The 15,097-nt window shown below is 42.7% G+C and overlaps 2 protein-coding genes across 2 annotated transcripts in view; both read left to right on the forward strand.

Moving 5' to 3' along the window:
- LOC123756821 (limbic system-associated membrane protein) overlaps positions 1 to 15,097 on the forward strand; it is a 241,354-nt gene that overhangs the window by 23,234 nt on the left and 203,023 nt on the right. The window lies entirely within an intron of this gene.
- Positions 5,533 to 9,851, forward strand: LOC138368796 (uncharacterized). Its single transcript, XM_069331494.1, has 2 exons — positions 5,533 to 5,653; positions 9,445 to 9,851. Exons 1-2 carry the CDS (start codon positions 5,533 to 5,535, stop codon positions 9,849 to 9,851), a joined length of 528 nt encoding a protein of 175 aa, XP_069187595.1.

Consider the following 15,097-nt stretch of genomic DNA (forward strand, 5'->3'; position numbering starts at 1 on the left):
TCGCCATCAAAAAATAGGCCGATTAAGGTATTTAATAAGAAGGTCGGAGGTCGACGTGCTTCTGATCGGGGCGACGGTGAGGTATTAAAAGCCCATCAGTTACGGGGAGACCCCGGCGGTGGCGACCAATCACCCAAACCTGTCCTGATTGTTCCTGGTGATGGACCCATTTGCCCGGCTTAGTGCACCCGGCCATCATCCAACACCGACGCTCCAAAATATTTTCGATAGTTGGTGGGTGGTTTTGACATGAGCAATTGCTCTCATGTGAGACATGATATATTGGTATACATGTGTGTGTGTGTGTGTGCTTTTACTATTTGTATTTATTATTTGTGACTGCAGGATCGAGTTGTTAGCTCTTGGACCCCACCTTTCTATCCGTCGGATGTCTAATGTACCGACACCCGACCTATTTTCCCTCTAGTATATCTACTACATGTATTTCTAACACACGTACACATCCCTAAGATGCAGCCCGTAGCAGTTGTTTAACTCCCAGATATTTATTTTCTGCTAGGCGAACTGAGGTATCAGGTGAAACTCTTATTAGTTTCTGCCTAGACCGGGATTGAAACCAGGGCCCTTAAGACTACGACCACAGAGCGCTGTCCGCTCGGCTGCGAGGATCTGTGTGTGTGTGTGTGTCTCACCTATTTGTGCCTGCAGGATCGAACTCAAGCTATTGGACTTTTCTAGCCGTCGGTTGTTTAATGCAATGATTTTTTACCCATTTTCTTATGATACCTGCTTTTAAGGTTCTGAATTGAGTTTGCCTCTACAACTTGCTCATTTAGGTCATTTCATTTACTCACTACCCTTACGCTAAAAGAAAACTTTTCTAACATCTCTACGGTACATCTGAGTCTCGAATTTTTATCCGTGCCCCCTTGTTCTATTCGAATTCACTATAAACATTTTTCCACCCAGTCACTCTTAAGTATTTTATACGTCTGTATCATTTGTCCTCTATCCTCCTTTTGAGCGTAGAGTGTGTGTGTGTGTATCACCTAATTGTACTTGCGGGGGTTGAGCTCTGCTCTTTCGGCCCGCCTCTCAACTGTTACTAACTACTATTTTTTTCCACGCCACATACACACACACACACACCAGAAAGCAGCCCGTGACAGCTGACTAACTCCCAGGTACCTATTTACTGCTAATAACAGGGGCGTTAGGGTGAAAGAAACTCTGCCCATTGTTTCTCGCCGGTGCCCGGAATCGAACCTGGGACCACAGGATCACGTGCCAGCGTGCTGTCCGCTCAGTCACCGGCCCCTGAGCGTGTGTGTGTGTGTGTGTATGGTTGTATATATTCATTTGCTTGATCTTGAAGAACCGAACTTCAGCTATTGGGCCCTTCCTTTATTATATGTGTAATGCAAGACATCCGTAATAAAATAGCTGAACTCTTATCGTAACTATTAAATTTATATTTTTGATTTACAAAAAATACAACTTCATAGCTTTCTCTTCAAGTCATGGTCTCCAAACTCTTTGAAAATATAATTATAATAAAGCCGAGTAACATACAAACGGAAACAACCAATATGCATCTCTGATAAGCGCTTTAAAACAAAATGTTAAAATATAAGAACCACCAACTGGGTATTTAATATCCATCCTATTGATGCTCCTTCTTCACACACTTTTTATTTAAAAAAAATGGTGAATTATTGTCTTTCTTCGTGGACCACAGAACGCACCTGTAAAAAAATGTGAGCGTGTGTTACTCCGGTGTTTTGGAGACAGACTGATGACAACACTAACCAAAACTTAAGGTTTTATTTTCTGTCATGATTTATTTCTTGCATATATTTTTGGAGAGACTTCATAGTAATGGTATACCATTGGTACTCTCGGAGGTCGTGTACCTGTGTACCTGGTGACCTATTACTCTGTTCAAAGGACGTGTACCAGTGACCTATTTGAATACCCAGTCTCCTTTATACAATTCCGAAACCCTTTTCGTGTGTACAACAACACTGATTGCATCAAACAGCTTCCTGTGTGTGGATGACGAAACTTGTGATTGGTGAAATATTTGCTCATACTTTCGAAAGCAACGCAAAGAATTTCTCACTTAACCTTATGACCCTCAAGCAAGGTCGTAGGGAACTGTGTACCTTGCAGAGATGGGGGAGGGAGGGTGATGTTACGTGAGGAGCGCAGGGCATGGATAGGTTGAGGTTAGTGCAGGGTAGGTGGTATCAGATTCAAGCTGAGGAGGGGGACAGGAAGAGTCTGGGGTGGGGTCTGGTGGGAAGCCGGCATAACCTACAAAAGGAATTGGGTTTAAGCATAGATAAGAGCTGGAACAAGTTACGAATTAGGAAATTATTCCCAAACTAGATTAACAAAGGGCCGAACCAGCGGTAAGGATTAAAACAATGCCGGAGAAGCAATAAGTACTTAGTATATGGCCGAATGCATAAAACAAAATGTTAGGTCATGATAAATGACTGGTACATGATCAAGAGCAGGTTCAGAGTGAATTACTGGTGAAGAATCAAGGGCTGGACCATGACCAAAGGATGGTGTTGGGTCAAGGCTTATGTTTAGGGAGCTGGTGCCATCAATGGACTCCTGGAGTGCGTATTGTTACAGGAGAGGCACCGTAGCGCTCACCACTTTGATCCCGGCTCCAAAGAAGGAATCAAACAGTGTTTCACCACACTTTCAAAGGAGTTCAAGGGCGTTACTTTAATGGAGGCCCGTCACTGTGAGCTCATGGCCTTTGTGAGGATAATCCGGATTGATTATACACCGGGCCAACGCTGTGAAGTGAAGCTGTGCTACTAGCTGTTGCTACTAGAGTACTGGTGTTTGAAGTACATGAGTTTCAAGGCTTGTGTGTCGTGGATAAGTGCTGAAAACAAAGACTAAAGCCATGACTAAACACATCGACCATAAAAGTATCGCGGATGAAAATTGAGACATAAATTATTCCAAAATGGATAAGTATAAGATTTTTGCATTAAACGTAACCTTAAAGTTCCCAAACTAGAATATAACGCACGTAAATGATCAATAAAGAATCCTATCTCGCACACTAAGTTTAATCCTCAGCTGTAACCCTCATATCCCGTATTAGTTCGGTATCCTGAGGGCTAATCCAGGGGGGAGACGGGGTGAACCAGGAAGGGGAAAACGAGGGGAAGAATCCAGAGGAAACTGCTACCCAGCATAATATTACCAGAAATCACGGCAGCTGTTCCCTCTCGGTGGATTTATTGGCTGACCTCCGTCGTATTTTACAAGGGGTGAGAGCCACATCTAAACCCCCGCCTACATTCTCTTGTGTTATGTCGAGGGCTTCCTATGACCCCCTGCCTTCTTTTTATTGGGTTTTATTGAGAGCCAAAACAAACCTGGTTGCATTTTCTTTTGTTTAACCGAGACACTCTTCACCCCTGTTAGGAGTTAATGGGAGTCTCATCTTAAAACATTACACTCCATTAAGTTTTATCGAGAGCCACATCTGACTTCACCTGACTTTCTTGTGGTTTCAGTGGCTCATCTTGGGTTTTATTTGGATATCTTAGAAGTTGGGCAGAGAGAGGCTAGGTACGTCTGGTATGAAAGCGTAAACAACGCCTGAGTAACATGGTAAATCGTCATGACCTTTAAGGTCATGTGAAAGCACAAGACAGTGAACAGAAAGAGACTGCGTGTAGAGTTGATAACGTGTCATAGGCTGTGATACGTTTTTAATCAAGAAGTAGTTTTTTTTTAGTTTATTTTCTACCACAAATGTGGTCATTCATTTATACAATGCTAACAAACATAAAAAGTTTTCTTCTGTCTTCCATGGAAGGGATTATACATCTGTTCTTCTACATACACAGTGCATTGGGCTATTGAGCACTCAACCAAAGGTGACAGAAGTGCTTTTACAATGGTAGCCAGCATACACACATTCTCGTCCGTCTGTATAGCCAGGGCTAGAGGAGGTAAAGTGTGGAAGTCGACTGAGTATTGTAACTGGAGTGCGACCAAGTACGGTTTGGTCGTGTGATGGAAACATGTTCTCCCATGAACAGCATATAATATGGATGTATTAAGGAAAAACAGAGTGGGAAATAAAGGAAAATATAGGACTATGTGTATTATATCACACGTAATGCATGCATGTAATAGCGTTCTTAAGCACAGAGATTTGCAAAGATTTCTTACACATTTTGTTAGTGAATGTGAGCAGGAAAGGTAACTATGAGGAGAAAGCTCTGCGCTTGTAGGACTATAGAGCATTTGGAACAGATGCGAGGATTAGAAGCTAAGATATGATGATGTTCGTCTTTCGGATGCGAAGATCACCATGACGTCATATATCAGGTCGAAGGCCGTGGCTGTTTGCCAGATGATGGAGGATGAGACCAGTCTGGGTCCGGAAGGCTCGCCCACACATGGGACATTCGTGAGTGGGTGCTGCTGCAAAGGTGCAGGCTGCTATAGCTTTGTGCGCGGCGCGTTTCCTCTGGACCCTGTAGTCCGTCTATTTTCTTCCGCACGGACCCAGTGGTGAATTTGCTTTTCCGAGTTGGACGGTCCTTAAACAGGTCTGTCTGCCTTGGTGTTATCCAGCAGGGCTCGAAAGTTCCAAGTACCGAGAGCGCACCCTCACTTTTTTCTGTGTTTGTTCGACAAATGTGGGGGATCCCCGCAGCAGGATGGCGGGGATCCTGGTACATTTTCTAGCGCCTTCCTCCAAGGAGGTGAGCAGAGTATGTCCTGAAGAGCGCTGCTCAGACACCCAGGGTTGCCGAACCTGCTGCTGCTTCGGTCCAGAAGAGCGCGGCCCTATGCCCTGAGTCGCTTGTGAACGGGTCTGTGCCTACAGCTTCCAGTGTATCCTCACTACTGCTTTGCCACTCGCCCATCGCCACAGGACTTAAGGCTGCTCGGTATGGCTTGCGCTTCACTAAGATTAAAGTGAAGGAGAGTTGTGCAAATTGTCAGCCTCACTCTCTCGTCCCGGCCTCTCTGGGTGTAGCGGCAGGACAAATCGAGATGGTAGGAGATAGATTAGGATGCAGTGGATGGCCAGCAGTGACCTACGTGTTTCACTGCGTCCTAGTTGTGCTCCACAACCCTTTGCTGATCCGCCTTTCTGCCAGTTGAACCATTCTGGTGGTTTTCTCCACGCAGTCCGCTGGCTCCAGTCTTCGCATGTATAATTGACAAGCCTTAGTTCACCGAGGGTCTCAAACCTTCGGCTACCCTCACCTGGTTTTGCCCGCCAGTCGAAGCGGTTTACCGGGGTGTGGCCGCTGTTGCCTGCGAACAGCTACTAGGAGCCACAGGTGAGAGTTGAGTGCAGGAGGGGACCAAAGCAGACGAAACCACCCGGAGGTGCGACTGTTCCCTGTTAGAGGTGCTACCCCTCACTGACACCCCACACCCCAAGGATAAGGAGCTAAGATATAAAGTGAAAAAACGGTGCTCAAACACTTGAACCATCGGGGATCGAACGCCGAACTTGAAAGAAACGAGGCCGTTGCTGTGCCAACCCGTCCAAGTTGACGGGAAGTGATGAATAGAGACATTTCAAGTGAATTGATGGCAGGAGAAAGACGAAGGTCAACAAGAGAACACAGTGTGGAGATTGACTCTGAATGTGCCCAGAGGATGCAGAGTGTACGGCAACATCAAGGTTAAATCAATTCACTTAATTAAGTGGGACTGGCTATCTGAAGCGTATGCCCAAGCCTCCTTTTGAGAACCATTTTGTATCTTTTGCTTTGAAGCACTGCAGCTGTGTATGATTGTCGTGATGGTGGCTATGTGGTGTTGATGAGTGTGGTTATGTGGTGCTGTTAGTATGGTGGCGGTTATGTGGTGATGTTAGTATGGCGTGATGGTTATGAGGGGCTGTTAGTATAGTGGTTGTGTTTATGTGGTACTGTTAGTATAGTGACGGTGGCTATGTCTTCATTCTCCAGCTTCACTTTTTATGAAGCTGTCGAACGTGACAATGTGAATGTTGAGCAGCATTTGCACTTTCCTTGTGTCTTCATTTTCCACACTACTTAACACTTCTCAATTATCTCTATAAGTAGCCACCAGTAGCCTACACATTCCAATAATGGCACAAAGGGGCTACTCACGCAAAAAGATTACGAAAATGACAACCAGGGTTATGGTTTAAGCAACCTGAACAAATAATAAAGCAATAAAAACTATACAAATAGATAGTAGTACTAATAAATAAAATAAAACAATTTAAAAAGAAAAATTAAAATTATGAAGTACAAATAATTGTAATTTAATAAAAATACTAAATAATTAAATAATGATAATAGTAGTTGTAATAACAACAATAAATAATAATAATAATAATAATAATTATTTCACAACCAACATGTCGTGGTCCAGCGGTATAGTGTGCGGCCTGTGAGTTCAACCCAGGTAGAGGGTTCGAATCCTCTCATTACTCCAACTGGTTTTCTCAATAATAAGAAGTAGAAAGGCAAAATAATATATAATTAAAAAATAAAAGTTACAGCTAGGAAAAATATATTTTCGTCTTTGTTATCACATTTTCTATTTTAATGAGAATATGAAAAAAATATGAATCACCGAAAGAACCTGTCATGACCCTCATCACCATCAATCATCAATTATCATCACTCATGAATCACCATAATGAATCATCAAACACCATCAATCATAAAGAGTTAATGATCCTATTTTATTGACATTACGTGAAATAATTTACGGGAAATGAACAAACACGGTTCATTCATATACGTGTCATCAGTGGGATGGATAGCTGTCAATCATATGTGTCATAAGTGGGATGGACAACTGGCAGTCATATGTATCATCAGTGTGATGGACAGCTGTCAATCACATGTTATCAGTGGGATGGACAGCTGTCAGTCATATCACCATATGACAGGTGTCCATCAGTCAGGATGGACACCTGTCATATGTGACATCAGTGAGAACATATACCTGCCAGTCACATTTGTCATTAGTCTAATTGTTCTCCACAAATTTTCGTGATTGGGGTTGATCTTCAGTGTCTAGCTCCCACTTTTCAAACTTTAGTTGAATGATGTACAGGTTTCGTAGCACTTTCACCTCGATCCTATCTTTAGTACATTTAGAGTTCTGCCTTCGCCACTTCACTTTCAAGTACAACTCGTGTGTGTGTGTGTGTGTGTTGTATCATAACAATGGGCTCTATCATATCTACACTTGAAACTGTGTATGGAGTCTGCCTCCACTACATCACTTCCTAATACAGTGTGTGTGTGTGTGTGTGTGTGTGTGTACTCACCTATTTGTGCTTGCGGGGGTTGAGTGTTGGCTCTTTGGTCCCGATTCTCAACTTTCAATCAACTGGTGTGTGTATGTACTGGTGTATGTGTGTGTGTGTGTGTACTCACCTAATTGTACTCACCTAATTGTGCTTGCGGGGGTTGAGCTCTGGCTCTTTGGTCCCGCCTCTCAACCGTCAATCAACTGGTGTACAGATTCCTGAGCCTATTGGGCTCTATCATATCTACATTTGAAACTGTGTATGGAGTCAGCCTCCACCACATCACTTCCTAATGCATTCCATTTACTAACTACTCTGACACTGACAAAGTTCTTTCTAACGTCTCTGTGGCTCATTTGGGTACTCAGCTTCCACCTGTGTCCCCTTGTTCGCGTCCCACCAGTGTTGAATAGTTCATCCTTGTTTACCCGGTCGATTCCCCTGAGGATTTTGTAGGTTGTGATCATGTCCCCCCTTACTCTTCTGTCTTCCAGTGTCGTGAGGTGCATTTCCCGCAGCCTTTCCTCATAACTCATGCCTCTTAGTTCTGGGACTAGTCTAGTAGCATACCTTTGGACTTTTTCCAGCTTCGTCTTGTGCTTGACAAGGTACGGGCTCCATGCTGGGGCCGCATACTCCAGGATTGGTCTTACATATGTGGTGTACAAGATTCTGAATGATTCCTTACACAGGTTCCTGAACGCCGTTCTGATGTTAGCCTGATGTTAGCCTTAGATGTTCTGTTAGTTAGTTAGATGTGTGTGTGTGTGTGTGTGTGTGTGTGTGTGTGTGTGTGTGTGTGTGTGTGTGTGTGTGTGTGTGTGTGTGTGTGTGTGTGTGTTTGCGTGTGTGTGTGTGTGTGTGTGTGTGTGTGTGTGTGTGTGTGTGTGTGTGTGTGTGGTGTGGTGTGTGTGTGTGTGTGTGTGTGTGTGTTTGCGTGTGCGTGTGTGTGTGTGTGCGTGTGCGTGTGTGTGTGTGTGAGTGTGTTTGCGCGCGCGTGCTTGCGTGTAATATTAATTCCCGGTCAATAGGCAAGCATCAGTCAGAAACATAAATATTACTAATCGCTAAGGGTTCTTCAATGATAATAAACCAGTATTAATTGGCCTTTAATAAAAAGAGTTCAATGTAAATTTTAGTTAGGTACTTTACTAACTAGTAAATGTAACATATGTTTAATAGAGTGAAAAATTTCCAGGCCATAGCCACTGAGAGCAGTGGTTTTATTATAGCTGGCAAAACACTCGCTTTTGAATAAAGATGACTCTTACTTTACTGAAGATGACCCATACTTTATTGAAGGTGACCCTGAATTTATTGAAGATGATCCTGGCTTTACTGAAGATGACTCAGACCTTATAGGAGATGACGCACTTTAATAAAAATAGCCCTGACCTTACTGAAAATGACCCATGATTTTATTGAAGGTGACCCTGACTCTACTGAAAATTACCCTGACTTTACTTATAATGACCCTGAATTTATTGAAAATAAGCCAGATGACCCTGATTGTTGAAGATGACTTTTGACTTTATTGAAGACGACCCATACTTTATTGAAGATGACCGAAACTTTATTGAAGATTATCCGGACTTTGTTGACGATGACCCTGACTATTAAAGGTGACCTAGACTACACTGAAGATGACCCTGACTTTAATAATAAGGAGCTTCATCTGAAAGGACTTTATTAAATAGCTCCGACAGGCAAAAAGTTTTCGGCAATAAAGTCTATTAGAGACCTCGTGCTATCTTCAAAACACAGTGTGTGCTAAACTGAAATTACTTCGAACCAGCTGTTTATAAACTGTACCACTAAGAGCTGTAGTTTGATCGTAATTGCTGTACTCCTGATAGTCAGAGAAAATAGAGTGCCGTAGTATATTCCAATTTAAAATAATTCACTGTAGTGTAGGTGCCATTAAGGCTAGGCACCCTGCTTTCATTCTCAAATTGGCCTCTTAAGGGCTTCATCAATGAGTTCCCGGCATGACGGCGCCCTCTGTGGTAAGCTTGGTCGATTGATGGAGAGTGGTTAACTCAGTGGGTTAAACTGTTATGATGATGATAGGGGTGAGTATTGATTTGATGATGGTGGTGGTGATTTGAACGGTAGAGGGCGAAGGTGTGGAGGTTCAGTGGGAACGGGAAGGTGATGTGGAGGTGTGGTGGTTGAAGCGGTAGAAGGTGGAGGTGTGGTGGTTGAAGCGGTAGAAGGTGGAGGTGTGGTGGTTGAAGCGGTAGAAGGTGGAGGTGTGGTGGTTGATGTGGTAGAAGGTGGAGGTGTGGTGGTTGAAGCGGTAGAAGGTGGAGGTGTGGTGGTTGATGCGGTAGAAGGTGGAGGTGTGGTGGTTGATGCGGTAGAAGGTGGAGGTGTGGTGGTTGGTGCGGTAGAAGGTGGAGGTGTGGTGGTTGATGTGGTAGTAGGTGGAGGTGTGGTAGTTGATGTGGTAGAAGGTGGAGGTGTGGTGGTTGAAGCGGTAGAAGGTGGAGGTGTGGTGGTTGATGCGGTAGAAGGTGGAGGTGTGGTGGTTGATGTGGTAGAAGGTGGAGGTGTGGTGGTTGAAGCGGTGACGGTGTGGTAGTACTTACTTTACCTTATAGAGACTAAGAAATAGTGCGTTCTAGCTCTTTATACTCAATTTTTCTCTTTTGTAACTTTTCCGACGTTCAAGTTGTTTGTAATGTCTAGCTTTAAAATTGAGGACGGAAAAAGTTTTGTAGTCATTTTCTTCCAGTATATTCCACTCCTTGAGCGCCATAGAGGGTATGATTATTTCCAAACGTTTTTGTCTATTTGTGTTTCCAGTTTCCATCTGCGTCCTCATGTTCCAATTTGTTTCAACATGCGAACAAATTGGAACATGTCTGGTCATTAGAACAGCGTAAACCGCAAGTCTAATGGCCAAGTCGACGCAGGTCCTATTTATACCTAACCACACCCACTCATACATATCTAACGTTCACTTAAATTTTTCAAACTACACAGCGTATATAACGTTACCCGATAAACTGTTCCATAAATCAGAAACTTATTTTTTCAAACCAGTATTTACCCAGGTTTATTCTGAGACTAAAGTTATCAAATTTCTATCAATTGTTTTATGTTCTATTTTGTGTTGATATAATTAACACTGTATTAATATCGCCCATGTTATAACCTTTCATCCACTTGCGCGCTTCAATTATGTCACCCTTTGCTTGTCGCCTTTCTAGGGAAGGCAACTTAAGCTTCTTAATCTCGCTTCAAAAGGGGGGGGGGGACTTTTATTTTAATTTCTGGAATTGACTTTATAATCTTTCTCTGTCAACATTAAATAAATTTCTATTCATTCTAAAGCACGGTGACGAGAAATTAACTGCATAATAACGGAACCTAACAAGGGAAAGATGAAGATAATGAATAATGTTAGATGACTGATTGTGGATTGAATCCACATTGTGTATTTGCTTCAGTGTCTTCTTTAAAAAGATAGTATTGTCATCTGTTTCATCCCTCCCTCAGGGTTGTGAGATTGAGTGCATTTAGCCTCTCGTAATTTTGTTATATTAATTCAGGCGTTAGTCATAATGAAAAGCTTTACGATCTTTCATATATGGGTTTGTGCTTGACGAGGTGCATATTTCATTTCGGTGATGCGTATTCTTTTATTATCTCCACATTGTAAAAATTGATCTTGAAAGTTTTATAATGATGGATTGTAAACTTTGATCTAATGTTTGCCAGATTCCCAAATGCCACCTATGTTATATAGTGTTCGTGGATATGCTTCTCCGATTCTTTTTGAGTGTCTGATTTCCGGTAGTTTCCTTAAGATGATTTCTTTGAGTCTATTTCTCTTTTCCATCTTCATTATCTTACATTGGCTTGGTTTGAGATCTAACAACCATTTTTCTGCCAACTCTTTGCAGTTTGTAAAAATCTTTTTATTGTACTACACGTAGTACAATATAGCACAATAAAATCTTTTTATTGTACTACATGCAGACCTCGATTTTTACATTTCTCATTAGTTTACCACTTCTCCATTCTAGACGAAGAGGTGCTTTAACGAGGGGCTTAAAGTCTAACAACCTCTGGAACGTTATTATGGCTACACCATAGTCTATTAAGAAGCAAGAACATTTTTAGTCCGACAGTTCATGAATAAAGTAAATTCTATGTGTATATAAACCCAGAATCCGAGTACTCCTCTCGGAATATATTTCTCTTCGAGGGGAAGAATTGTTCCCAATCTACCTCATTTAGACTGAGCTATTGAACGTCATGACTACACCTGTGCCTGCTTGAGCCGCAGCGTCAAGATACACACGGCGATAGCTATTATCCATGATAAAAATTCTATACCTTTGTTGATTTTAATTAGACAATTAATGAATTAAAAAGGATATATTATTTAAAATGTAGAATCTGATGGACCTATTTTTCTAATTCCGTTTTTTTTTCAAATACATTCAGCTGTGTATAATTCTAAAGCAAACTGGAATTGGTTTAAATTTGGAATAAGGTAGCAATCTACCCCAATATGATCATTTCCAGCCCTGTTATTAAAACACATTATCCTGATTCATTGCCACAATTAATTTGCATGCTATTTTTCTCCTTCCTCGTTACGTATAATTACTGTAGATTACTTTATCATTTATTCTAAAGATTCCATTTTTTTGTATGTAAATGGACGCGATAGTTTGTTCCGTGATAGTATATGGTTAATTCGGGGCGAGGGAAGACACGGTGAATACGGCAGGGAGCAACACGCTCAATACCACGAAGATAACAACATGCATCCGGCAGTTATAACATTTTTTATCCGTTCCTGTAAAAATCTTTTCTTTAACAATTATTGCCGATTACACAATAAACATTTACATAGATTTAAAAATATAAAAGTCAGGAAGGGAGATGAAAAGGGGTGCAGAGAAAAGATAAGACGAAGGAGAGGTTTACCTATAAGACTTAGATCTAAAGACGAGGTCTTTAGCAGGTGGAAAATATTCCAAATTAAATATACCAGGATACAAATAGCTCCTAGGTAAGCGTTGGGTCAGAGACTCGTCTCGGTGCTTGATCAATAGTTCCTAGGTGAGCGTTCAGTCGGTGGCTGGTCTCTGCTTGCATGATCAATAGCTCCTAGGTGAGCGTTCAGTCGGTGGCTGGTCTCTGCTTGCATGATCAATAGCTCCTAGGTGAGCGTTCAGTCGGTGGCTGGTCTCTGCTTGCATGGTCAATAGCTCCTAGCAGAGCGTTCAGTCGGTGGCTGGTCTCTGCTTGCATGGTCAATAGCTCCTAGCAGAGCGTTGCGTTGGTTGCTGGTCTGTGTGCTCATGATCAATAGCCGTGGTGTCAGTAACTGAGGAACCGGCGTTTTGTCAGCAATTAGTGGTTGTCAGGCTGATGGCACCCGGAATATGGGGAACGGGACACTGCTGACAGCTCTGGCTTTATTGTTATTGGTGGTTGTGCTGGTTGTGGAATCTTGACAGCAGTAGCTGCTCCTGTGAACGTCCCCAGTTCCTGCTACTTCTTTGAACGATGTTCCCGGTTGTTACTGCTCATGTTAACAATGTTCCCGGCTGTTGCTGCCCCTGTAGACGTTTTTGGTTGTTTCTGCTCCTGTAAATAACGACTACAACTGTCCCTGTGCCTATGAAGAGAGATTTAGAGTTTTGCTGCTTCTGCAGGTTTTGGCATTTATTGGTGACAGATTTTATGTTATTATTGGCAGTACTTGGTTTGTCTGATGTATAACACCTCGCCAATGTCCAGGCTTCTATTGTCGCTGTATCTATCGATTATATAGATTTTTTTTGTAAGGATCTCACAGGTGATGCCTCGCATGGAGGCATCGATCTCGCATGGAGGCATCGATTTTGCATGGAGACATCGATCTTTGTCGCATCCTACATTAGCATGGGTCAGCTGCCAGCGCTATGGCGTTCAAAATATAAGCAAAGATAATGTTAAAAAGATACTAAGCGACCTTTGGAATGGGCAGGGGAAGGGGGTGAGGCCAAGACCACGAAAACTCGTCTCAAATGTTCCTATTTGAGGTGATGGAGTGAAGGGGTGAGTGAGGGAGTGAGGGTGTGAGGGTGTGAGGGGGTGTGGGGAAAGTGTGGGAGGGGAAGGCCGGATGACCATCTGCTCCAGCCTTTGTTGCACCATTAGTTGCACAACCAACTGCTCTGCTTGCCTCCGCTGTTATCTGGTTTTACAGCTTGTTTTTTCCTTCATTTCGTGCTATAACCAGACCTAGATTTTTTTTTAATCTCATTTTATTTGTTTTTCCCAGCGTCTCATTCTGCAACCTATACTTCCGTTGCTTAAATTCCCATCTCCAAGCTCCTTCTCCTCTTACATAATTTTTTTATCCTGCATTATCTGCTTGTCCTGCATTATCTCCAGCTTATCTTTCAGATTCTACATATTCAACTGCAACTTCTTCTCCTTCTGCTACTACTTCCCTTGCAACTTCCCCATTTCCACTTGAAACTTCTCATCTTGTAAGTTCCACTGCACTGTTGAGTGATGCAATTTGTCTATCAATTCTTTAAAAACTTCCTTTCATTCTTAACTTCCCCTTTTTCCTGCATCCTGAATCATGGTAAACTTATAACGGGACAACTGAAGTGTTGAGTATCTCTACATGACACTTGAGTGAGGCAAAAGAAGACAGGGATGCTCTCGGACGAAGGTTCGAATCCTTGTCACGGCCCTTGTGGATTTGTTCAAAAGAAGACAGTTTTAGAAAACCTTTCATACACTTCCAATTTCTTGTGAGACATTTTACGACAGCCTGACTATCCCTTTCACTCCAGCTCTCTAATTCACGAATTTTTCCCATTTCTTATCCGCGTTTTTGGTCCTATCTATCTCTGCCTCATAGGACAAGCCTAACAAGGAGTGAGATAAATCTGGAGCTGGAAGCGGCAGAATAGACTCATCGATCCTCCCTTGGTGCGCGAAGCGTGAGAAGAAAGCAAAGGTATGAGACCTTCCTGAAATCTCCCGGAGCGCTTCCTCCCTGTGCACGACTGGCAGAGATTTGTGGAACTAACTCCACGCTTGTCGTTTTTGTTCCTCTTGGGAGCGCCTGATTTTTCCTGGTTGTGGGCGATGTAATCAATGCTAACTCACATAAGTTTAGAGGGGGTTCGATACTTTTTTCTTTTCTTTTTACCGGGCCTTTAATGGATTTCATCATCGTAAATTCCAATATTCAGAAATAATGGCTCCAAGATGGAGGTTGCTAATCCAGAAATGAGCCATAAAAACGTAAGCACGCGACACGGTTCTCCAGGGAAGCGACGGGAAAAGGACTTTATCAATTCACAGGTGATGATGTAAGTCGAGGAAAAATAACCGTGAAGGGAAAGCTATGCTTTATTATTAGTAGAAAGCACTAAGTCAGTATAACTACAGAGTACAGAAGGTACACGAGGGCATGATTGGTGCTGGGATAAGATGTGGTATTGAAGAAACTGAGACCAAGGACTTGGATCTCGAACGCCGGTCTGCCGAAGTTGGAATGACCAGTTAAAGTTGCTGGACAAATCGTGATGTGAGCGAGAGATATTTTTACTCAGGCTCAACAGCCGCTGCACGAGAAACATATGAAGAGATCAAGCACCTTACACTTTCTTAAGTGTTGGGTGTCCAAGTGTTGCATGTAGAGGGAGGCTGGTTACAGTATCATCGTCGTGGTCACTTTCCAGCAGGGCTCTCTCTCTCCCTCTCTCTCTCTCTCTCTCTCTCTCTCTCTCTCTCTCTCTCTCTCCCTCTCTCTCTCTCTCTTCCCTCTCTCTCTCCCTCTCTCTCTCTCTCTCCCTC

Source organism: Procambarus clarkii, chromosome 26, assembly GCF_040958095.1.
Source record: "Procambarus clarkii isolate CNS0578487 chromosome 26, FALCON_Pclarkii_2.0, whole genome shotgun sequence".
NCBI classification, from domain to species: domain Eukaryota; kingdom Metazoa; phylum Arthropoda; class Malacostraca; order Decapoda; family Cambaridae; genus Procambarus; species Procambarus clarkii.